Raw genomic sequence first — 25217 nt, 5'->3', positions numbered from 1 at the left:
AACAATGTTAACAACAGTGTCACAATATGAACTCAATAATATCTCCATGGAAACAAGCAGAACCCAAAACCAAGTTTACCATCCAATAATCTCACTCCTTGTTTTCTTCAAGTACTGATAAACGAACTGAGCTTAGAAATACCTCAGGTTTTTAAGTGTTTAATACTGGTTCCAGTTCAGAAGCAGGTTTCAGGGGGCATCCCTACCTCAGACCAGTGTTAATAATTACAGTTCTCTGTAGTCTGAGCTGAGGTCTGATAGCATGAGCTGCTACTGCTGAAAGCAATAATCTGACAGAGGAAAACAGGAGGAGTCTAATTCAGATTAGCTGTAGCTTCATCCATTATTCTACTGTGAACAGAGTTATGAGGGGCGTGACTACCTAATAACAGAGAGACTCCTCCTTCTAAACTTCTACATCTTCTTTTATATGTTTTGGGGTATTTCTGCCTTAATTGACAGCTGATGGTGGAGAAGTAGACAGGAAGCAAGGGGGAGAGAGAGGGGTATGAAATGTACCAAAGGTCTCCAGTCAGAGTTGAATCAGGGACGTTGTGGTTATGTGGTGCTGTAACCATTCAGCTACCACGGTGCTCTGATCTTCTTTATTTTCTGATATCATGCATTGCTGTCCACCACAGTGTCATTCTTCATGTTACAGAGGTCTGTCTGTATTACTGGTTTTTATGTTGTTTGTCTGAAACTTTCTGTTGCTGCCTGTCTTGGCCAGGACACTCCTGCAAAAGACAAGTTTAATCTTAATGAGGTTTTCCTGCTAAAATAAAGATTCAGTAGAAAACAGAAACCTTCTACCACAAGATGGTGCCTGAATAAGACATTTTAAAATCATACAAATAACATGAACTATTTTCTGTAGATAAAGACTTGAGTCAGGGTATGAATGTGCTCTCTCTCTTTATCAGTTGTTACTTTCACATTCAGAAAAAGCTTTATTGGTATGAATGTTGCAGTTAAATATTCCCCAAACTAATGATGGTCCTCTCTCTCTCCAGACTCTGTCAGGCTGGTGAATGGGACTAGTCTGTGTTCAGGCAGACTGGAGGTGAAGTATGAGCAGTCGTGGTCCTCAGTGTGTGAAGCTGACTTTGACCAGCAGGATGCAGAGGTGGTCTGTAGGGAGCTTGGCTGTGGGGCTCCTTCAGTCCTCCAGGGGGCGCTCTATGGAGAAGTGGAGGCTCCAATGTGGACCAAAGAGTTCCAGTGTGGAGGCAATGAGTCTGCTCTCCTGGACTGTAGAAGATCAGACTCAGCTAGAAGAACCTGCTCACCTGGTAAAGCTGTTGGACTCACCTGCTCAGGTAGAAGAGGAGCTGCAGCTTTGATTTGTCTTCATTTCTGTTCTAATGAAACTCACTTTATTCTTTTACTGATGACTCTCTTGTTTCTGTTCTAATGAAACTCACTTTATTCTTTTACTGATGACTCTCTTGTTTCTGTTCAGAGCCTTTCAGGTTGGTGGGAGGAGCCAGTCGCTGTGCAGGTACACTGGAGGTGAAACATGGGGAGTGGAAACCAGTGGTTTCCTATTACTGGACTGTGAAGGAAGCAGATGTCATATGCAGACATCTGGACTGTGGCTCTGCTGTTGCAACAAGAAGTAGAAAGTTAGACTCACCCAGATTTGTATGTAGGATCAATTATGCATGTGTTCCTTCTGGATCTTATCTGAGGGACTGTGTATTTTCAGATTCCTCTTCCTCCATCGTGGAGCTCAATTGCTCAGGTAAGTCCATCAGTGACATCATCTCTGACAGTAATATTTCCCTTCCTCTGTCACAGTGTTTAATCATTTGTATGAACACAGTGTAAGCAGAGCAATTTGCTGCTCTCTGTCAGCTCAGTGTCAGAACCATGATCAGATGTACTGACTTCACACTAGGGATCAGTTTCATTAGGATTTTATCAAAAATACAGAGTTTGCTGACATCAACAACAATGTTTACAACAGTGTCACAATATGAACTCAATAATATCTCCATGGAAACAAGCAGAACCCAAATCTAGATTTTACCATCCAATAATCTCACTCCTTGTTTTCTTCAAGTACTGATAAAAGAACTGAGCTTAAAAATACCTCAGGTTTTTAAGTGTTTAATACTGGTTCCAGTTCAGAAGCAGGTTTCAGGGGGCATCCCTACCTCAGACCAGTGTTAATAATTACAGTTCTCTGTAGTCTGAGCTGAGGTCTGATAGCATGAGCTGCTACTGCTGAATCATTTCAAAACATAGTATAAGCTGGTATTAAGTCCTGTGTAACTTTTTTGAAAGCTCGTGCAAAAGATTGGTGTTATGTCAAACTTTCAGCCGATGTTAGGGACATATCATCAGCTGTTTACCTCAGCACCATTGGATGCTTCAGCCTTTCACTCACAACACACCCTCTACTGAGGCAGGCCCAGCATAGGCCGATCAGACCTGGGTGTGTGTCCCTGACCTCTCAAGGCCCAGTAGTGATTTTTCTCCTTATCCACAGCCATTGACTGCAGCGCTCAGCAGCCCATGAAATCTCCTTAATGGGGTGACCCAGGGTTTGACGGCGAACCAGCTCTTTAAGGAGCTTGCCAGTGGATGTTGCAATGAAACCGTGGTAGCCAACCTCCACTGGGCAGACTGTAGCTCTCCGGCCTTGTTGTTCTGCATCCGTCTTCAGCTCTGTATAATGCAGCCTCTTCTTCTAATTGGCCTCATTCGTGGCATCCTCCCATAGTACTGTCAGTTACATGAAGTAGACAGTGCACAGCATGTTGGACCATAGTCCCAGGTCGGTCTTAAGGTGGAGGTGACTATTTGTGTTGGTATTGTAAGCCTATGGTCTACATCAGCCGGCATCTCCCCGGCCCGTGCTCCTTGTAGAAGCCCATTGCTGATCATTGAAGGAGGTTTTCGTTGTCCTCGTTCCCCTTCTTGGACAAAGGATGTTGTTGGAACTGCGCATGGCGTTCTGTGGGTAGTGGCATTGGTGGCTGTTCTTTGCGCCTCAACAGCTCCAGCCAGGGATTTCAGCAGTTGGTTGTGCCTCCAAGTGTACCTTCCTTGAAAGAGGCTCACTTTGCAACTACTGCGTATGTGCCTGAGCATCGCTGGAGTTGAGCACAATGGCCATGCAGGATCTTCACCCAGCCACTGGTTGAGATTTTTGGGTTAGGGAAGGACATTTTATGTTGCTCTAAGTAGGACGCTGATTCTACTTGCTTTCATTTCACACAAGTCCTTCCAACTGACCTTCCTAATTTTGATGCTTTCCCATTTCAACCGCTGCCCCTGTCTGGCTTGTGAGATGGCCTTAGCACATCCTGTGGCCTCCTCCTGATGCCGGACTTCCAAGACCACCAACTTCGCTACTTTGATGGGGTTGCATTGTTCCACAAGGGTCTGTCCTATTGTTGGCCCAACCCTCCTCTTCATATCTGAACATGGCCCACAATCTCAGTAAGCTGGAGTGCTGATTTAGCCTGTTGTATGACTTCTTTTGGTGTTAATTTCTGACCTGTTGTTAACGCTGGTGCAACAGACCTTATAGTTGTGTCCGCGACTCTGAGAGAATCAACACCAGTCTTGCCTCGGAGCATTTAAACTCCTCTACAAGACTTGAGAGAGGCAGATCGAGAATGCCATGTCCACATAGGCCGATATTGCTCAGACACCTTGGGACTCCTAACCATTTCCTTACATAGGAGTTGATAATTCTCTCTGTATTCTCAACTGCTGTGATAGGAATATCAACAATTGTCAGTGGCCATAACAGTCGAGGAAGCAGGCCAAATTGGAGGCACCTGAGCTTTAACTTGCCAGGGAGCATGGAGTGATCGATTTTCTCCAGGTCCCTGCCTACATTCTGCTTGAGTTGCTTGACCTCTGCACAGACTTTGAGACTTGCATCATATCATCTCCCAAGGCCTTTGATGGATTTCTCAGATACAGTTGTTATTGGTTTGTTGTTAATGAAAAACTTTTAATTCACCAGCTTTCCTTTGGATGGAGATGCTTCTTGATTTGGATGGCTTGATCTTCATCTTGGCCCATGTGATGTTTTCTTGAAGCTTCTCAAGTAGGCGTCTCTATCTGGAGCGTCCTGTCAGCTTTTTTGTTGGCTTCTTGTACTGTGCTTGCCTTCATCTTAGTCTAATCCATTCCAAGGGCTCTATTCTAGGTTTTCCTGCTAAAATAAAGATTCACTAGAAAACAGAAACATTCTACCACAAGGTGGTGCCTGAATAAGACATTTTAAAATCATACAAATACTACTAGAAGAATTATTTCCTGTAGATAAAGACTTGAGTCAGGGTATGAATGTGCTCTCTCTCTTATCAGTTGTTACTTTGAAATTCAGAAAAAGCTTTATTGGTATGAATGTTGCAGTTAAATATTCCCAAAACTAATGATGGTCCTCTCTCTCTCCAGACTCTGTCAGGCTGGTGAATGGGACTAGTCTGTGTTCAGGCAGACTGGAGGTGAAGTCTGAGCAGTCGTGGTCCTCAGTGTGTGAAGCTGACTTTGACCAGCAGGATGCAGAGGTGGTCTGTAGGGATCTTGGCTGTGGGGCTCCTTTAGTCCTCCAGGGGGCACTCTATGGAGAAGTGGAGGCTCCAATGTGGACCAAAGAGTTCCAGTGTGGAGGCATTGAGTCTGCTCTCCTGGACTGTAGAAGATCAGACTCAGCTAGAAGAACCTGCTCACCTGGTAAAGCTGTTGGACTCACCTGCTCAGGTAGAAGAGGAGCTGCAGCTTTGATTTGTGTTCATTTCTGTTCTAATGAAACTCACTTTATTCTTTTACTGATGACTCTCTTGTTTCTGTTCTAATGAAACTCACTTTATTCTTTTACTGATGACTCTCTTGTTTCTGTTCAGAGCCTGTCAGGTTGGTGGGAGGAGCCAGTCGCTGTGAAGGTACACTGGAACTGAAATATGGAGAGTGGAAACCAGTTAGTTCCTCTGACTGGACCCTGAAAGAAGCAGATTTAATATGTAGATATTTGGACTGTGGTTCTGCTGTTGCAACAGGAAGCACAAATGGAGACCCAACCAGATCTGTATGGAGTATCAGCTCTGACTGTGTTCAGTCTGGATCTGCACTAAGTGCCTGTGTATCATCAATTTATACTTCCGGCTTCATGGAGATCACCTGCTCAGGTAAGTCCATCTGTCAATGAGCTTAAAAATACCTCAGGTTTTTAAGTGTTTAATACTGGTTCCAGTTCAGAAGCAGGTTTCAGGGGGCATCCCTACCTCAGACCAGTGTTAATAATTACAGTTCTCTGTAGTCTGTGCTGAGGTCTGATAGCATGAGCTGCTACTGCTGAAAGCAATAATCTGACAGAGGAAAACAGGAGGAGTCTAATTCAGATTAGCTGTAGCTTCATCCATTATTCTACTGTGGCCAGAGTTATGAGGGGCATGATTACCAATAACACTCTTTCAAATTCAGAAAAAAGCTTTATTGGTATGAATGTTGCAGTTAAATATTCCCCAAACTAATGATGGTCCTCTCTCTCTCCAGACTCTGTCAGGCTGGTGAATGGGTCTAGTCTGTGTTCAGGCAGACTGGAGGTGAAGTCTGAGCAGTCGTGGTCCTCAGTGTGTGAAGCTGACTTTGACCAGCAGGATGCAGAGGTGGTCTGTAGGGAGCTTGACTGTGGGGCTCCTTCAGTCCTCCAGGGGGCGCTCTATGGAGATGTGGAGGCTCCAATGTGGACCAAAGAGTTCCAGTGTGGAGGCAATGAGTCTGCTCTCCTGGACTGTAGAAGATCAGACTCAGCTAGAAGAACCTGCTCACCTGGCAAAGCTGTTGGACTCACTTGCTTAGGTAGAAGAGGAGCTGCAGCTTTGATTTGTCTTCATTTCTGTTCTAATGAAACTCACTTTATTCTTTTACTGATGACTCTCTTGTTTCTGTTCAGATCCTGTCAGGTTGGTGGGAGGAGCCAGTCGCTGTGAAGGTAGACTGGAGGTGAAACACATAGAGTGGAGACCAGTGAGCGAAAAAGGCCAGTATCAGATTTTCCCTGACTGGACCCTGAAGGACGCAGATGTAATATGTAGATATTTGGACTGTGGCTCTGCTGTTGCAACAGGAAGCATAACTTTAGCCTCAGGCAGATTTGTTTGGAGGATCAGATCTGACTGTCTTCATTCTGGATCTGACCTGATGGCCTGTGTATCAACATCAGATTACTCTTCCTCAATCTTGGAGCTCACCTGCTCAGGTAAGTCCATCAGTGACATCATCTCTGACAGTAATATTTTCCTTCCTCTGTCACAGTGATAGTTGGTGGTTTCCATTGGACTGAACTGTAAACTTATCCAGGACGACAGCATCCTAAAGGGTAGAGAAGTTAGCTTGTTCCTGGAGGCTCGTTGATTCAAACTGAGACAATCTGCACCTTTAAGGATATTCACACTACAAGAGGAAGCAGCAGTAGTAGCAGTTTAGAGTTACAATATACTGTATGTATATGGTATTTAATCATTTGTATGAACACAGTGTAAACAGAGCAGTTTGCTGCTCTCTGTCAGCGCAGTGTCAGAACCAGCTGACGGCAGAAATGACATATTGTGCTTTCAAGTAGGATTTTAAAGTTTTACTTGAAGAGAGAAAGCTGCTGATGCATTTCTGTGTGAAGCCTTATAAGAATAAAATAATGGAAATAAAGGAAAAAATAAAAGACTTCAAATTTTTTTTTCCACAATGAAATTAGCAGCTGTTGTAATCCAGCACTACAAAGAGACAGGACATACCTCATCAGCATAGACCAGATGATTAATACGACTAATCTTACACTCCTTTAACATTTTAGAAACATCATCTTTATACATACTGAATAGAACAGGTGACAAAAATTCACCTTTTCAGAGCCCATTGGTCACTACAAAGGGTTCAGATATGCTCTTACCTCTGACTTGCACATAAGATTACTGGAGACAATACTGACCCCAAACAGCTTCTTTATGATACACCACAGTGTAATACAGTGTACACCATATTTGGTAAACGATATGTAAAAGTCATATTGTGGTCCAGTTTGCAGGTCAGTGGTAAACTGGTCAAATGACTCCTGAGTGAGTTCAATAATGAGTGTTTTCACTGAGATGAGCTCGGAGCTGCTGGAAAGCCTCACAGTGTTTGTTCAGTTCACAGCTCTGCACCAATATAAATATTAATAGTGTGATTTTCTCTCCAGGACTCCAGGCTGAAGATGATCACCAACCAGGTAAAAACAGAGACTGTATCTCATGTGGTCTGGGAACACCTCTGATCCTCCAGGAGGAGCTGGAGGACGTTACTCACACTTCCATCAGTGGTGGACACTCAATCTATTTGGGTTTATGACCAAATACCTTCAAAACTAACAACTCGTAGAAAATGCTAATGAAACTCACTTTATTCTTTTACTGATGACTCTCTTGTTTCTGTTCTAATGAAACTCACTTTATTCTTTTACTGATGACTCTCTTGTTTCTGTGCTAATGAAACTCACTTTATTCTTTTACTGATGACTCTCTTGTTTCTGTTCTAATGAAACTCACTTTATTCTTTTACTGATGACTCTCTTGTTTCTGTTCTAATGAAACTGACTTTATTCTTTTACTGATGACTCTCTTGTTTCTGTTCAGAGCCTGTCAGGTTGGTGGGAGGAGCCAGTCACTGTGCAGGTACACTGGAACTGAAACATGGAGAGTGGAAACCAGTTAGTTCCTCTGACTGGACCCTGAAAGAAGCAGATGTAATATGTAGATATTTGGACTGTGGCTCTGCTGTTGCAACAGGAAGCACAAATGGAGACCCAACCAGATCTGTATGGAGTATCAGCTCTGACTGTGTTCAGTCTGGATCTGCACTAAGTGCCTGTGTATCATCAACTTATACTTCCGGCTTCATGGAGATCACCTGCTCAGGTAAGTCCATCTGTCAATGAGCTTAAAAATACCTCAGGTTTTTAAGTGTTTAATACTGGTTCCAGTTCAGAAGCAGGTTTCAGGGGGCATCCCTACCTCAGACCAGTGTTAATAATTACAGTTCTCTGTAGTCTGAGCTGAGGTCTGATAGCATGAGCTGCTACTGCTGAAAGCAATAATCTGACAGAGGAAAACAGGAGGAGTCTAATTCAGATTAGCTGTAGCTTCATCCATTATTCTACTGTGGCCAGAGTTATGAGGGGCATGATTACCAATAACACTCTTTCAAATTCAGAAAAAAGCTTTATTGGTATGAATGTTGCAGTTAAATATTCCCAAAACTAATGATGGTCCTCTCTCTCTCCAGACTCTGTCAGGCTGGTGAATGGGACTAGTCTGTGTTCAGGCAGACTGGAGGTGAAGTCTGAGCAGTCGTGGTCCTCAGTGTGTGAAGCTGACTTTGACCAGCAGGATGCAGAGGTGGTCTGTAGGGAGCTTGACTGTGGGGCTCCTTCAGTCCTCCAGGGGGCACTCTATGGAGAAGTGGAGGCTCCAATGTGGACCAAAGAGTTCCAGTGTGGAGGCCATGAGTCTGCTCTCCTGGACTGTAGAAGATCAGACTCAGCTAGAAGAAACTGCTCACCTGGCAAAGCTGTTGGACTCACCTGCTCAGGTAGAAGAGGAGCTGCAGCTTTGATTTGTCTTCATTTCTGTTCTAATGAAACTCACTTCATTCTTTTACTGATGACTCTCTTGTTTCTGTTCTAATGAAACTCACTTCATTCTTTTACTGATGACTCTCTTGTTTCTGTTCTCATGAAACTCACTTCATTCTTTTACTGATGACTCTCTTGTTTCTGTTCAGATCCTGTCAGGTTGGTGGGAGGAGCCAGTCGCTGTGAAGGTAGACTGGAGGTGAAACACATAGAGTGGAGACCAGTGAGCGAAAAAGGCCAGTATCAGATTTTCCCTGACTGGACCCTGAAGGACGCAGATGTAATATGTAGATATTTGGACTGTGGCTCTGCTGTTGCAACAGGAAGCATAACTTTAGCCTCAGGCAGATTTGTTTGGAGGATCAGATCTGACTGTCTTCATTCTGGATCTGACCTGATGGCCTGTGTATCAACATCAGATTACTCTTCCTCAATCTTGGAGCTCACCTGCTCAGGTAAGTCCATCAGTGACATCATCTCTGACAGTAATACTCTCCTTCCTCTGTCACAGTGATAGTTGGTGGTTTCCATTGGACTGAACTGTAACCTTATCCAGGACGACAGCATCCTAAAGGGTAGAGAAGTTAGCTTGTTCCTGGAGGCTCATTGATTCAAACTGAGACAATCTGCACCTTTAAGGATATTCACACTACAAGAGAAAGCAGCAGTAGTAGCAGTTTACAGTTACAATATACTGTATGTATATGGTATTTAATCATTTGTATGAACACAGTGTAAACAGAGCAGCTTGCTGCTCTCTGTCAGCTCAGTGTCAGAACCAGCTGACGAAAGAAATGACATATTGTGCTTTCTAGTAGGATTTTAAAGTTTTACTTGAAGAGAGAAAGCTGCTGATGCATTTCTGTGTGAAGCCTTATAAGAATAAAATAATGGAAATAAAGGAAAAAATAAAAGACTTCAAATTTTTTTTTTCCACAATGAAATTAGCAGCTGTTGTAATCCAGCACTACAAAGAGACAGGACATACATCATCAGCATAGACCAGATGATTAATACGACTAATCTTACACTCCTTTAACGTTTTACAAACATCATCTTTATACATACTGAATAGAACAGGTGACAAAAATTCACCTTTTCAGAGCCCATTGGTCACTACAAAGGGTTCAGATATGCTCTTACCTCTAACTTGCACAGAAGATTACTGGAGACAATATTGACCCCAAACAGCTTCTTTATGATACACCACAGTGTAATACAGTGTACACCATATTTGGTAAACGATATGTAAAAGTCATATTGAGGTCCAGTTTGCAGGTCAGTGGTAAACTGGTCAAATGACTCCTGAGTGAGTTCAATAATGAGTGTTTTCACTGAGATGAGCTCTGAGCTGCTGGAAAGCCTCACAGTGTTTGTTCAGTTCACAGCTCTGCACCAATATAGATATTAATTGTGTGATTTTCTCTCCAGGACTCCAGGCTGAAGATGATCACCAACCAGGTAAAAACAGAGAATGTATCTCATGTGGTCTGGGAACACCTCTGATCCTCCAGGAGGAGCTGGAGGACGTTACTCACACCTCCATCAGTGGTGGACACTCAATCTATTTGGGTTTATGACCAAATACCCTCAAAACTAACAACTCGTAGAAAATGCTAATGAAACTCACTTTATTCTTTTACTGATGACTCTCTTGTTTCTGTTCTAATGAAACTCACTTTATTCTTTTACTGATGACTCTCTTGTTTCTGTTCAGAGCCTGTCAGGTTGGTGGGAGGAGCCAGTCACTGTGCAGGTACACTGGAACTGAAACATGGAGAGTGGAAACCAGTGAGTTACTCTGACTGGACCCTGAAAGAAGCAGATGTAATATGTAGATATTTGGACTGTGGCTCCGCTGTTGCAACAGGAAGCACAAATGGAGACCCAACCAGATCTGTATGGAGTATCAGCTCTGACTGTGTTCAGTCTGGATCTGCACTAAGTGCCTGTGTATCATCAACTTATACTTCCGGCTTCATGGAGATCACCTGCTCAGGTAAGTCCATCTGTCAATGAGCTTAAAAATACCTCAGGTTTTTAAGTGTTTAATACTGGTTCCAGTTCAGAAGCAGGTTTCAGGGGGCATCCCTACCTCAGACCAGTGTTAATAATTACAGTTCTCTGTAGTCTGAGCTGAGGTCTGATAGCATGAGCTGCTACTGCTGAAAGCAATAATCTGACAGAGGAAAACAGGAGGAGTCTAATTCAGATTAGCTGTAGCTTCATCCATTATTCTACTGTGAACAGAGTTATGAGGGGCATGACTACCTAATAACACACTTTCAAATTCAGAAAAAGCTTTATTGGTATGAATGTTGTAGTTAAATATTCCCCAAACTAATGATGGTCCTCTCTCTCCAGACTCTGTCAGGCTGGTGAATGGGACTAGTCTGTGCTCAGGCAGACTGGAGGTGAAGTCTGAGCAGTCGTGGTCCTCAGTGTGTGAAGCTGACTTTGACCAGCAGGATGCAGAGGTGGTCTGTAGGGAGCTTGACTGTGGGGCTCCTTCAGTCCTCCAGGGGGCGCTCTATGGAGAAGTGGAGGCTCCAATCTGGACCAAAGAGTTCCAGTGTGGAGGCAATGAATCTGCTCTCCTGGACTGTAGAAGATCAGACTCAGCTAGAAGAACCTGCTCACCTGGCAAAGCTGTTGGACTCGCTTGCTTAGGTAGAAGACGAGCTGGAGCTTTGATTTGTCTTCATTTCTGTTCTAATGAAACTCACTTTATTCTTTTACTGATGACTCTCTTGTTTCTGTTCAGATCCTGTCAGGTTGGTGGGAGGAGCCAGTCGCTGTTCAGGTAGACTGGAGGTGAAACACATAGAGTGGAGACCAGTGAGCGAAAAAGGCCAGTATCAGATTTTCCCTGACTGGACCCTGAAGGACGCAGATGTAATATGTAGATATTTGGACTGTGGCTCTGCTGTTGCAACAGGAAGCATAACTTTAGCCTCAGGCAGATTTGTATGGAGGATCAGATCTGACTGTCTTCATTCTGGATCTGACCTGATGGCCTGTGTATCAACATCAGATTACTCTTCCTCAATCCTGGAGCTCACCTGCTCAGGTAAGTCCATCAGTGACATCATCTCTGACAGTAATATGTTCCTTCCTCTGTCACAGTGATAGTTGGTGGTTTCCATTGGACTGAACTGTAAACTTATCCAGGACGACAACATCCTAAAGGGTAGAGAAGTTAGCTTGTTCCTGGAGGCTCATTGATTCAAACTGAGACAATCTGCACCTTTAAGGATATTCACACTACAAGAGAAAGCAGCAGTAGTAGCAGTTTACAGTTACAATATACTGTATGTATATGGTATTTAATCATTTGTATGAACACAGTGTAAACAGAGCAGTTTGCTGCTCTCTGTCAGCTCAGTGTCAGAACCAGCTGACGGCAGAAATGACATATTGTGCTTTCAAGTAGGATTTTAAAGTTTTACTTGAAGAGAGAAAGCTGCTGATGCATTTATGTGTGAAGCCTTATAAGAATAAAATAATGGAAATAAAGGAAAAAATAGACTTCAAATTTTTTTTTCCACAATGAAATTAGCAGCTGTTGTAATCCAGCACTACAGAGAGACAGGGCATACATCATCAGCATAGACCAGATGATTAATACGACTAATCTTACACTCCTTTAACGTTTTACAAACATCATCTTTATACATACTGAATAGAACAGGTGACAAAAATTCACCTTTTCAGAGCCCATTGGTCACTACAAAGGGTTCAGATATGCTCTTACCTCTAACTTGCACAGAAGATTACTGGAGACAATATTGACCCCAAACAGCTTCTTTATGATACACCACAGTGTAATACAGTGTACACCATATTTGGTAAACGATATGTAAAAGTCATATTGAGGTCCAGTTTGCAGGTCAGTGGTAAACTGGTCAAATGACTCCTGAGTGAGTTCAATAATGAGTGTTTTCACTGAGATGAGCTCTGAGCTGCTGGAAAGCCTCACAGTGTTTGTTCAGTTCACAGCTCTGCACCAATATAAATATGAATTGTGTGATTTTCTCTCCAGGACTCCAGGCTGAATATTATCACCAACCAGGTAAAAACAGAGACTGTATCTCATGTGGTCTGGGAACACCTCTGATCCTCCAGGAGGAGCTGGAGGACGTTACTCACACCTCCATCAGTGGTGGACACTCAATCTATTTGGGTTTATGACCAAATACCCTCAAAACTAACAACTCATAAAATATGCTAATGTTAGCATTGGAAAGTGAAAATCCAGATTTTTGACACTCACTGGTTATGTTAGTTTCACATTATTACTACTACAATATCTATAAAATACAATGCATGGCATCATGGGATTGTTTGCAGAAGTAGTGTACATGCTATGAACACTACGTTTTTGTTGCATTGTGGAACACTTGAGGGATCTACATATTGGATAAAAGTGATTTCAGACAAAGCCTTAATGTTGCTTCTGTATTTGGTCTCCTGTGTGTATCCCATAATCCTTTGCTCTCTTTCAGGTTCTCAGTGTGACAGCAAAGCCGAGGCCGACATCCTGATGTTGGTCGACACATCTGAGAGCATCACCTCTGAAGACTTCAGCAACATTAAGTCCTTTCTAACTCAAGTAGTTTTTGACATCGGCCCTGACAAAGTCCAGATCGGTAATATTTTTACTACTACAGCTACTCACACTACTGCTTCTGGTTCTATCACTACAACTAAAGTATAAAGTACTCAAATCTTTACTACACCCAATGTGAAAATATTCAAATACAGGCACAGTCGCCATATTAAAAATTAATGATTAAATTAAAGAGTAGTCAAAGGAAGGGCTGATGTGAAGATAAAAGGATTATATGTGTGCATCATGGGAGCCCCTGGCAGTCTAAGCCTATAGCAGCATAAACTAGGAGCTGGAACCGGCCCTAACTATAAGCTTTATCACAAAGGAACGTTTGAAGCCTACTCTTAAACGTAGAGAGGGTTCTGCCCCCCAGAACCAATCTGGGAGATGGTTCCACAGGAGAGGAACCTGAGGACTAAAGGCTCTGCCTCCTGTTCCACTTTTAGAGATACTAGGAACCACAAGTTGACCTGCATGCTGAGAGCGCAGTGTTCTAGTAGGTTCATAAGGTTCTATGAGCTGGGAGCACAGTGTTCTAGTAGGTTCATAAGGTTCTATGAGCTAGGAGCATAGTGTTCTAGTAGGTTCATAAGGTTCTAGGAGCTAGGAGCGCAGTGTTCTAGTAGGTTCATGAGGTTCTATGAGCTGGGAGCGCAGCGTTCTAGTAGGTTCATAAGGTTCTATGCGCTGGGAGCGCAGTGTTCTAGTAGGTTCATAAGGTTCTATGTGCTGGGAGCGCAGTGTTCTAGTAGGTTCATAAGGTTCTATGAGCTGGGAGCGCAGCGTTCTAGTAGGTTCATGAGGTTCTATGAGCTGGGAGTGCAGCGTTCTAGTAGGTTCATAAGGTTCTATGAGCTGGGACCACAGTGTTCTTGTAGGTTCATAAGGTTCGATGAGCTCAGCGCAGCGTTCTAGTAGGTTCATAAGGTTCTATGAGCTCAGCGCAGCGTTCTAGTAGGTTCATAAGGTTCTATGAGCTGGGAGTGCAGTGTTCTAGTAGGTTCATGAGGTTCTATGAGCTCTTTAAGCTCAACCACTTGAGTTCTGTGTGAAAACATTTAGCTCATTTTAAGCAGTTTTTACTGTAGGTGTACGTTCTCACTGCTGGCTGTTCGGTAACATGCATACTAGACTGGACACAACCTGACTGGACTCAGCTGCTGATGATACTGATACCAGGTCTTGTACCTTCTTGCTGCACTTGACACTTCCTGTACTTGCTGAACTGCTGCTCGTATGCTGAAGAATACCAAAGAGACGCTCAGCGGTTCAGGACAGCTAGTCCAACTGGACTGACTCATTTAAGTCCTTTGGTCCCTCTGTAAAAATCAAGACAGACATGAGAGTGTGAGAGATATTCAACATGTATGGATGAGCTTTGGGGAAAACATGATGACAACAAGATATAAACAATGTTGTAGGAGCACATTTGGTTATTAGCAATACTTTACAATTATCTGAGGTCATTCTGAATTATTCATATTGATTAATAATACGGAGAACCACTCAGGATCTAGGACCAATAACCAAACAATAGAGTAGTCTCATACTTAATTGTTCCCATAAAGCTGCTAACGTCCGGGATGACAACACCTACAAGTGAACAATGAACAGTTGAATTTGAACACACACCAAAGTGTGAAATGCAAGGCAGGCTGGGAGTTGGAGTCTGTGTCAGCAGCCTCTGGTGCTCTTTCCCTCGTTTCAGGAGTTGGAAGACAAAAGCAGCCTCGGGGTCAGTTGGCCTGCCTTTATCTGACCACAACAATAGTAATAGTAATAAACTGTTTAAGAACACTCAGTTTGAACTATTATCACTCATAATTATTGAAAAACAAAAGCTGGGTCAGTGTGTCAGTTTTACACATTTCTTTTTTTCCTAAAAATGTATTTTGTTCAAGTTCAATTCCAGCAAAGGTCTCTTGCTGGAATTGAACTAGGGATGGGTTAGGGTTAGGGTTAGGGCTTTTATGTGCAATGTTTTACACATTCTGTGTGTTTTCTGCAGGTCTGGTTCAGTACAGTGACAACAGATTGATCAAGTGGGAGCTGAACACACACCAGACTAATCAATCCCTGCTGGAGGCCATAGTCAACCTGCAGCAGACAGGAGGAGCCACACACACAGGTGATTTAACATCAGTCTGATCCACACCAGCGTTACACTGTGAGGGACTGAGGCAGAGGCTCTGATTACATCCACATATATTTACCTTCTGTATTCACTTCTGTCAGCAGTGGAAAGTGAAGCTGTTAGTGATCTCTTTGTTACATAAAATTCTAACTTTTAGTATTTCTTGTATAAAGTATGTTGAACATATTCATCAGTTTGTGGTTGAAGTTCAGTCCAATGACAGATCAAGAAAACTTTGAATCTGCTTACAAATAATATCTTCACAACAGAGACTTACGATAAAAGTAGTAAAAAGTCATTTGACTCGTACTGACTCCAGGAATAGTAGGATTACTAAAAAGATTAGATGAACCATGATGGTAATTTGGCTGTCATCTAACAGTCGGATCCAAGTAAGGAACATAAGAAATAAAGTTTCTCTACCTTATATTATTTCTGTCATACAGGAGAGGCTCTGAAAGAAATCCTAGATAAGCTGTTCAAACCTGAACAGGGAATGCGTGCAGACTCTAAAAGAATTGCTGTCCTGATCACTGACGGAGAATCTGAGGATGACGTGGTCTTCCCCTCACAGCGCCTGAGAGACACCCGAATTGAGGTCTACGCGATCGGTGATTGACTTTCTCTCTTTAACTCTGAAATAAATAAAGAGAGTAAATATAGAAATGTGGTATGCTTTGGCAGTGATATAAATGTCTCATGATTTCTATTTAATGGGATTTAAAATGCATCATCATAATCTGTCAAATACAGTTAAATAGCAGGAAGCAACAGGAAACTATCATTTTATTGCTGTCAACCAAATTGTTTTTCTTTTTTTAAATTAGTTTAAAGCGCAGTTTTAACACTACTTTCATCTCTCAGGTGTTAAGGGGGCAAACGAGGCTCAGCTGAGGGCCATAGCCTCAGATCCTGATGAAATTCACATGTTCCATGTCAGAGATTTCTCGGTCCTCAGGGACATCGCTGGCAACTTCACCATCAACCTCTGTAACAGTGCCACCAGCTACAGCTTCGGTAGGAAAAGAGTCTGTTATTAAATAGTGATACATGTTAGTACCACGCTGATCAACTGGTGTCAGGATTAATCTTAAGAAACCAAGTCTTAAAATCTGTTAAACATTCGCTTAAAGTTTAGATTCTTACACTTAGATATAAAGTTATCTTGTTGCTGGCTTGTATTTTCTCTCAATCTGTGGCAGAAGGAAAACATTCAAATCTTAAAAATGGCTTGAAATATAATAAGAATAATAATTTCTGTAGGTAACGACTTGAGTCACTTCTATCACCTTATTCTTTTACTGATGACTCTCTTGTTTCTGTTCAGAGTTCAGGTTGGTGGGAGGAGCCAGTCGCTGTGCAGGTACACTGGAGCTGAAACAGGGAGAGTGGAGACCAGTGAGTAACTCTGACTGGACCCTGAAGGAAGCAGATGTAATCTGCAGATATCTGGACTGTGGTTCTGCTGTTTCAACAAGAAGCAGAAATGAAGACTCAGACAGACCTGTATGGTGGATCAGACCTGACTGTCTTCAGTCTGGATCTGACCTGATGGACTGTGTTTCAACACGTTCCTCTTCCTCCATCCTGGAGCTCACCTGCTCAGGTAAGTCCATCAGTGACATCATCTCTGACAGTAATACTCTCCTTCCTCTGTCACAGTGATAGTTGGTGGTTTCCATTGGACTGAACTGTAAACTTATCCAGGACGACAGCATCCTAAAGGGTAGAGAAGTTAGCTTGTTCCTGGAGGTTCATTGATTCAAACTGAGACAATCTGCACCTTTAAGGATATTCACACTACAAGAGAAAGCAGCAGTAGTAGCAGTTTAGATAGATAGTCGTAGTACCAGGCTGATACACTGGTGTCAGGATTAGTCTTAAGAAAACAAGTCTTAAAAGCTGTTAAACATTTGCTTAAAGTTCATATTCTTATACTTAGATATAAAATTATCTCATTGCTGGTTTGTATTTTCTTTCAATCTGTTTCATTGAAAAAACATTCAAATCATACAAAAAGCTTTAACTATTATCTATAGATAAAGACTTGAGTCAGGTTATGAATGTGCTCTCTCACTCTGTGTTTCAAATTCAGTTTTTTCAAATGTGTTGGTATGAATGTTGCAGTTGAAGGTTCATAAAAACTAATGATGGTCCTCTCTCTCTCCAGACTCTGTCAGGCTGGTGAATGGGACTAGTCTGTGTTCAGGCAGACTGGAGGTGAAGTCTGAGCAGTCGTGGTCCTCAGTGTGTGAAGCTGACTTTGACCAGCAGGATGCAGAGGTGGTCTGTAGGGAGCTTGGCTGTGGGGCTCCTTCAGTCCTCCAGGGGGCGCTCTATGGAGAAGTGGAGGCTCCAATGTGGACCAAAGAGTTCCAGTGTGTAGGCAATGAGTCTGCTCTCCTGGACTGTAGAAGATCAGACTCAGCTAGAAGAACCTGCTCACCTGGTAAAGCTGTTGGACTCACCTGCTCAGGTAGCTTTGATTTGTCTTCATTTCTGTTCTAATGAAACTCACTTTATTCTTCTACTGATGACTCTCTTGTTTCTGTTCAGAGCCTGTCAGGTTGGTGGGAGGAGCCAGTCGCTGTGCAGGTACACTCGAACTGAAATATGGAAAGTGGAAATCAGTGAGTGCCTTTCTCTGGACCGTGAAGGAAGCAGATGTTATATGCAAACATCTGGACTGTGGCTCTGCTGTTGCAACAGGAAGCAGAACGTTAGACTCAAACAGATTTGTATGGAGGATCACCTCTGACTGTCTTCATTCTGGATCTGACCTGAGAGACTGTATATTTTCATCAGATTTATCTTCCTCCATCGTGGAGCTCACCTGCTCAGGTAAGTCCATCAGTGATATCATCTCTGACAGTAATATTTCATTTTCCTTCCTCTGTCACATTGATAGTTGGTGGTTTCCATTGGACTGAACTGTAAACTTATACCCCAGATATTGAACCACAGAAGTTGCTGCAGGGGGGAGGCTCATTGCTGTGGATCCCCTGTCTGACTCACCCCACACCCCTGAGCCCTAAGCTTCATTTACTGTCCACCAACTGACAGAGATTTTTAATTATGTAGCCCATACATCAATGGAAAGAATAGACAGGAGTCCACTATCAGAATGCCTCCTGTCTTCCCCAAAAGGAGCAGAATCACTGCTTACCACTATCTAAAGGAGAGACAGTGTCTAAACCCGACATTTGGTATGGCCTTCTACAACTTCCATGGTTGTATATTTAAAAAATTATAACTGCAATGTATTATTTTCTTTGTTTGTTCGTAAAATGTGGAATGAAGCAAGGCATGCTGGGAAAGGGAGAAAAGGGCTCATTCAATGAATGAACAGTTTGCAAAATCTTGTCAAGTCCAATTCACAAAAGTATTGTTTCTGGCAATTTTCAAGTCGCTGGTCACATCTACTGCAGCTAATATTTTTTCTGAAAGTGAACACTATATAACTGCGACTTCAAAAATCTCCAGAAATATGCTGTGAATATTTGTGAATTTGTGACGAATCTGCTGACAGAAGTGCAACACAGCTGGAGCTGTTCGGTAAGGAAACCAGTTAAATTGGAAACCAGTTGGGACATAACACCGGGGCTGGTTGATTTCAAAACCTCACTCCGCCGCTTGCTAGAGCCGACTACTTTCGTTATGACATGGTAGCGGCAGTATCTGCAAGTACGTGTCGCGTGACTGTCCAATGATGCTATTTTCACTTCACAATGAAACAAAACTTCGAGAAAAAAATATGGAGGACATGATCTCGGTGTCCTCAATGGTAGCTACGGCCATGCCTGTGGCCTAGTCCTGATGCTGGACTTCCAAGACCACCAACTTCTCCACTTTGATGGGGTTGCATTGTTCCACAAGGGTCTGTCCTATTGTTGGCCCAACCCTCCTCTTCATATCTGAACATGGCCCACAATCTCAGTAAGCTGGAGTGCTGATTTAGCCTGTCGTATGGCTTCTTTTGGTATTAATTATTGACCAGGCGGGGAGTTCCAGTCCTCTGAAAAGAAGCCAATGCGGAAGTAACTTAGAGCTGCATTCTATCAAAAAGCCACCAGGGGGCGACCATTTTGTGTTCAAAAAGACTTCCGATTCTATACAAGTCAATGGAGAATTCACCAATTTCTCACTTGATTTCTAACCTCAGTAAACGTTTTCAAAATGTGTTTATGGTCTCAATCGCTAGTTTAAAGCCTTCTTCAATGCAGTATGATGTTCATTTGGGAAATTTTGGCCTCCCTGATTTTATATTTGACGATAAAGCAGGGTATGCATCAGGGCGTGGCTACGTTGTGATTGACAGGTTGATTGACCAATGTCCTCCAGATCCAGCCCTCACAACCAATCGCAGCCTCCCCGCTCCGCCGTCGGTCCCGCCCATACTTCCGCCCATGGCCCCGCCTCATGCCCATATAAGTAGAATCCGTGTTCTTTTTTTCCCAACATGCACCTGAAATTTTCAAGATGGCGCTGCCTAGATTCGATACTATTGGCTTCCGAGCAGCAGTCCACAAACCAATGGGTGACGTCACAGATGTTACGTCCATTTCTTATATACGGTCTATGTTATTGACCTGTTGTTAACGCTGGTGCAACAGACCTTATAGTTGTGTCCGCGACTCTGAGAGAATCAACACCAGTCTTGCCTTGGAGCATTTAAACTCCTCTACAAGACTTGAGAGAGGCAGATCGAGAATGCCATGTCCACATAGGTCGATATTGCTCAGACACCTTGGGACTCCTAACCATTTCCTCACATAGGAGTTGATAATTCTCTCTGTATTTTCAACTGCTGTGATAGGAATATCAACAATTGTCAGTGGCCATAACAGTCGAGGAAGCATGGAATGACTGATTTTCTCCAGGTCTCTGCCTACATTCTGCTTGAGTTGATTGACTTCTGCACAGACTTTGAGACTTGCATCATAGCATCTCCCAAGGCCTTTGATGGTTCTCTCAGATACAGTTGGTATCGGTGTGTTGTTAATGAAAAACCTTTAATTCACCAGCTTTCCTTTTGGATGGATATGCTTCCTGATGGCTTGATCTTCATCTTGGCCCATGTGATGTTTTCTTGAAGTTACTCAAGTAGGCGTCTGGTGCATGGTGCTGTTGTGGTTAAGGTCATTATGTCATCCATGAAAGCCCTGATTGGTGTTAACTGGAATCCGGACTTCGGAATCCGGACACTTGCAACCCACCACCCATTTTGTAGCTCTGATAATCACCTACCAACCAGCCATGATGCCAATTTCAAGGCTCTGCCACATGGTGGTAAAGTCAGGTGTGGTGAAGCAGAATTGCAGGTCCTGAAAATAGGCCTTGACCAAGATTGTGATGGGCTCTGGTATTCTGAAGAAATTGAAGGTGGTCCAGAGGATTCTATGGGGAACTGAACCAAAAGCCTTTGTAAGGTCAAGGAAAACATGTAAGTCGCTCTTCTCACTCTTGGCCTCTGGATTTGGTGCCAGATCATGCTGGTGTATTCCAGACATCCCGAAAACCCTGGAATTTCAGCTTTTTGAACAGTTGTGTCCACAAGCTTGTTTTCCTCCAGGTAGCTGGTCAACCTTTGGGCTATGACACTGAAGAAAATCTTGCCTTCGACATTGAAGAGACTGACTAGTTGATGTTTGTTGATTCCTCCTCTTATGATATCAGTATGCCTCCTGCCCTCTGCCAAGCTTTAGGTATTGTTTGTTTCACCCATGACACTTTTATTAGCTTCCAAAGAAAGTGTAGAACATCAGGGGCATTCTTATATAACCTGTATTGGACACCATTGGGTCCTGGGGCTGATGATGCTCTTCCCCATCTTACTGTGTTCTCCACTTCCTTTCTTTTTGGAGAGCTCACACCCATTATATGCTTTGGGTGCTCAATAGGAGGATTGTCAGGTGGAATCACAACCGGTTCATGCCTTTGTGGATTGTAGTGTGTTTTTTGAAGGTGCTCCTCCAGGGCCTGCTTAACTATTATCTGTAGATAAAGACTTGAGTCAGGTTATGAATGTGCTTTCTCATTCTGTGTTTCAAATTCAGATTTTTAAAATGTATTGGTATGAATTTTGCAGTTGAAGGTTCATAAAAACTAATGATGGTCCTCTCTCTCTCCAGACTCTGTCAGGCTGGTGAATGGGTCTAGCCGGTGCTCAGGCAGACTGGAGGTGAAGTCTGAGCAGTCGTGGTCCTCAGTGTGTGAAGCTGACTTTGACCAGCAGGATGCAGAGGTGGTCTGTAGGGAGCTTGGCTGTGGGGCTCCTTCAGTCCTCCAGGGGGCGCTCTATGGAGAAGTGGAGGCTCCAATGTTGACCAAAGAGTTCCAGTGTGGAGGCAATGAGTCTGCTCTCCTGGACTGTAGAAGATCAGACTCAGCTAGAAGAACCTGCTCACCTGGTAAAGCTGTTGGACTCACCTGCTCAGGTAGAAGAGGAGCTGCAGCTTTGATTTGTCTTCATTTCTGTTCTAATGAAACTCACTTTATTCTTTTACTGATGACTCTCTTGTTTCTGTTCTAATGAAACTCACTTTATTCTTTTACTGATGACTCTCTTGTTTCTGTTCTAATGAAACTCACTTTATTCTTTTACTGATGACTCTCTTGTTTCTGTTCAGAGCCTGTCAGGTTGGTGGGAGGAGCCAGTCGCTGTGAAGGTACACTGGAGCTGAAATATGGAGAGTGGAGACCACTGGTTTCCTATATCTGGAACCTGAAGGACGCAGCTATTATATGTAGACATTTGGCCTGTGGCTCTGCTGTTTCAACAGGAAGCAGAAAGTTAGACTCAAACAGACCTGTATGGAGCATCAGACCTCACTGTGTTCGTTCTGGATCTGCACTAAGTGCCTGTGTGTCATCATCTTCTGCTTCCTTCATCGTGGAGCTCAACTGCTCAGGTAAGTCCGTCAGTGACATCATCTCTGACAGTAATATTTTCCTTCCTCTGTCACAGTGATAGTTGGTGGTTTCCATTGGACTGAACTGTAAACTTATGGAGGATTTTCTTATCTTATCAGCTCTTCATAATTATAAAGAAATTATTACCATATTAAAATTATAATTAATGTAACCCTAACCCAATCAATCAATCTTTATGTATAAAGCTCCAAATCACAACAGAGTCATGTGAAGGCTCTTTACACATAGAGCAGGTCTAAACCGAACTCTTCAGGTTTAATTTAAAGAGACCCAACATTCCCACATGAGCAGCACTTGGTGACAGTGGAGAGAAAAAACTCCCTTTAACAGGAAGAACCCTCAGAACCAGACTCAGAGTGGGAGAACATCTGCCTCAACCGGTTGGAGTAGAGAGGAGAGAGAGGAAAGAGAAGCACATTGAAGGTCTGGGACTGGAATCTGTTATCCGGACGTCTCCAGGCCCAGATTACCTGTGAGACCAGAAAGCACAGACAACTCCGGGGAAGAAGTTTAGCTTATTGAATGCATTAATAGAACTCAGTGCATCATGGGAGTCCCCCCGGCAGTCTAAGCCTATAGCAGCATAAACTAGGAGCTGGTCCAGGACAAGCCTGACTGGCTTATACCATGAGGTGGTGCCTGAATAAGACATTTTAAAATCATACAAATAACATGAACTATTTTCTGTAGATAAAGACTTGAGTCAGGGTATGAATGTGCTCTCTCTCTTTATCAGTTGTTACTTACATATTCAGAAAAAGCTTTGTTGGTATGAATGTTGTAGTTAAATATTCCCAAAACTAATGATGGTCCTCTCTCTCTCCAGACTCTGTCAGGCTGGTGAATGGGACTAGTCTGTGTTCAGGCAGACTGGAGGTGAAGTCTGAGCAGTCGTGGTCCTCAGTGTGTGAAGCTGACTTTGACCAGCAGGATGCAGAGGTGGTCTGTAGGGAGCTTGGCTGTGGGGCTCCTTTAGTCCTCCAGGGGGCGCTCTATGGAGAAGTGGAGGCTCCAATGTGGACCAAAGAGTTCCAGTGTGGAGGCAATGAGTCTGCTCTCCTGGACTGTAGAAGATCAAACTCAACTAGAAGAACCTGCTCACCTGGTAAAGCTGTTGGACTCACCTGCTCAGGTAGAAGAGGAGCTGCAGCTTTGATTTGTCTTCATTTCTGTTCTAATGAAACTCACTTTATTCTTTTACTGATGACTCTCTTGTTTCTGTTCAGAGCCTGTCAGGTTGGTGGGAGGAGCCAGTCGCTGTGCAGGTAGACTGGAGGTGAAACACGGAGAGTGGAGACCAGTGAGTGACTATGGCTGGTCCCTGAAGGACGCAGCTGTTTTATGTAGATATATGGGCTGTGGCTCTGCTGTTTCAACAGGAAGCAAAAAATTCTCATCCAGATTTGTATGGAGCATCAGCTCTGACTGTCTTCAGTCTGGATCTGAGCTGAGGGACTGTGTATCATCACGTCCCTCCTCCTTCATCGTGGAGCTCACCTGCTCAGGTAAGTCCATCAGTGACATCATCTCTGACAGTAATATTTTCCTTCCTCTGTCACAGTGATAGTTGGTGGTTTCCATTGGACTGAACTGTAAACTTATCCAGGATTAGTGATGCAAAGGGGTCGAAAATTTCCAGTAACTTTCCAGAAATTTTCCAGGGGAATTAGGCATCTAACTGGAAATTTGGGGTGGTTCATACAATCTGTATTAACTGTACACAAATAGAAATATAAACATTTAGTTTTGTCATAAGCAGACATGCATGCAAACTAATATCATTTAAAAACAAAAAAATACTTTTTGACTGATTAATTTGTGATTATAACTTGAATCATTTCTTTCATTGAACAACAACAACATGAATGTTGAGCAGAATAAACATATTCCCTTCTAGAAATCATGTGTGCATGTGATGGAGGAATGCACAGTGCATGCAGGGGGTGTGGTCCTGCAGAACGTAATGTGTTATGTGCATGTGGTTTTTTTTCATACAACATTTAAGTTTCCTGTAATTGTTTGTGGATTTGGCCTACCGCACTTTAAGCTATACTATTGGGCCGCACATTTAAATGCACTTTCTTTCTGGTGTAATGGTCTGCCATCAGTCCAAGACCAGCTCTCATTGCTTCAAATAGAAATAGCTACATGTAGGCCATCCTCCCTCCTAACAATCCTCAACAATCCTGCAAAGCTGAAGTCTCCAAACATATCTAATCCAGTTATAACTCACTCACTCACTTGTTTGTCTGAAACTTTCTGTTGCTGCCTGTCTTGGCCAGGACACTCCTGCAAAAGACAAGTTTAATCTTAATGAGGTTTTCCTGCTAAAATAAAGATTCAGTAGAGAAAATGAAATAATTATTAATAATTAATAATTAATAAATAATTAATAAGATTTTAAAATCATACAAATAACATGAACTATTTTCTGTAGATAAAGACTTGAGTCAGGGTATGAATGTGCTCTCTCTCTTTATCAGTTGTTACTTTGAAATTCAGAAAAAGCTTTATTGGTATGAATGTTGTAGTTAAATATTCCCAAAACTAATGATGGTCCCCTCTCTCTCCAGACTCTGTCAGGCTGGTGAATGGGACTAGTCTGTGTTCAGGCAGACTGGAGGTGAAGTCTGAGCAGTTGTGGTCCTCAGTGTGTGAAGCTGACTTTGACCAGCAGGATGCAGAGGTGGTCTGTAGGGAGCTTGGCTGTGGGGCTCCTTCAGTCCTCCAGGGGGCGCTCTATGGAGAAGTGGAGGCTCCAATGTGGACCAAAGAGTTCCAGTGTGGAGGCAATGAGTCTGCTCTCCTGGACTGTAGAAGATCAGACTCAGCTAGAAGAACCTGCTCACCTGGTAAAGCTGTTGGACTCACCTGCTCAGGTAGAAGAGGAGCTGCAGCTTTGATTT

At 43.0% G+C, this 25217-nt stretch overlaps 1 protein-coding gene across 1 annotated transcript in view; it reads left to right on the top strand.

Annotated features, from left to right (window-relative positions):
• LOC128381803 (scavenger receptor cysteine-rich type 1 protein M130-like) overlaps window positions 1–25217 on the top strand; it is a 35791-nt gene that overhangs the window by 2606 nt on the left and 7968 nt on the right. Inside the window, exons 4-11 of the mRNA XM_053341837.1 lie at window positions 1014–1319; window positions 7635–7916; window positions 8284–8589; window positions 9736–9744; window positions 16706–16984; window positions 17549–17854; window positions 23538–23816; window positions 24885–25190. Coding sequence (XP_053197812.1) covers window positions 1014–1319; window positions 7635–7916; window positions 8284–8589; window positions 9736–9744; window positions 16706–16984; window positions 17549–17854; window positions 23538–23816; window positions 24885–25190 — 2073 coding nt within the window. The remainder of the gene's footprint in view (window positions 1–1013; window positions 1320–7634; window positions 7917–8283; window positions 8590–9735; window positions 9745–16705; window positions 16985–17548; window positions 17855–23537; window positions 23817–24884; window positions 25191–25217) is intronic.

The sequence above is a fragment of the Scomber japonicus genome, chromosome 20, assembly GCF_027409825.1.
Source record: "Scomber japonicus isolate fScoJap1 chromosome 20, fScoJap1.pri, whole genome shotgun sequence".
Taxonomy (NCBI): domain Eukaryota; kingdom Metazoa; phylum Chordata; class Actinopteri; order Scombriformes; family Scombridae; genus Scomber; species Scomber japonicus.
This window is presented reverse-complemented; position numbering and strand designations above follow the sequence as displayed.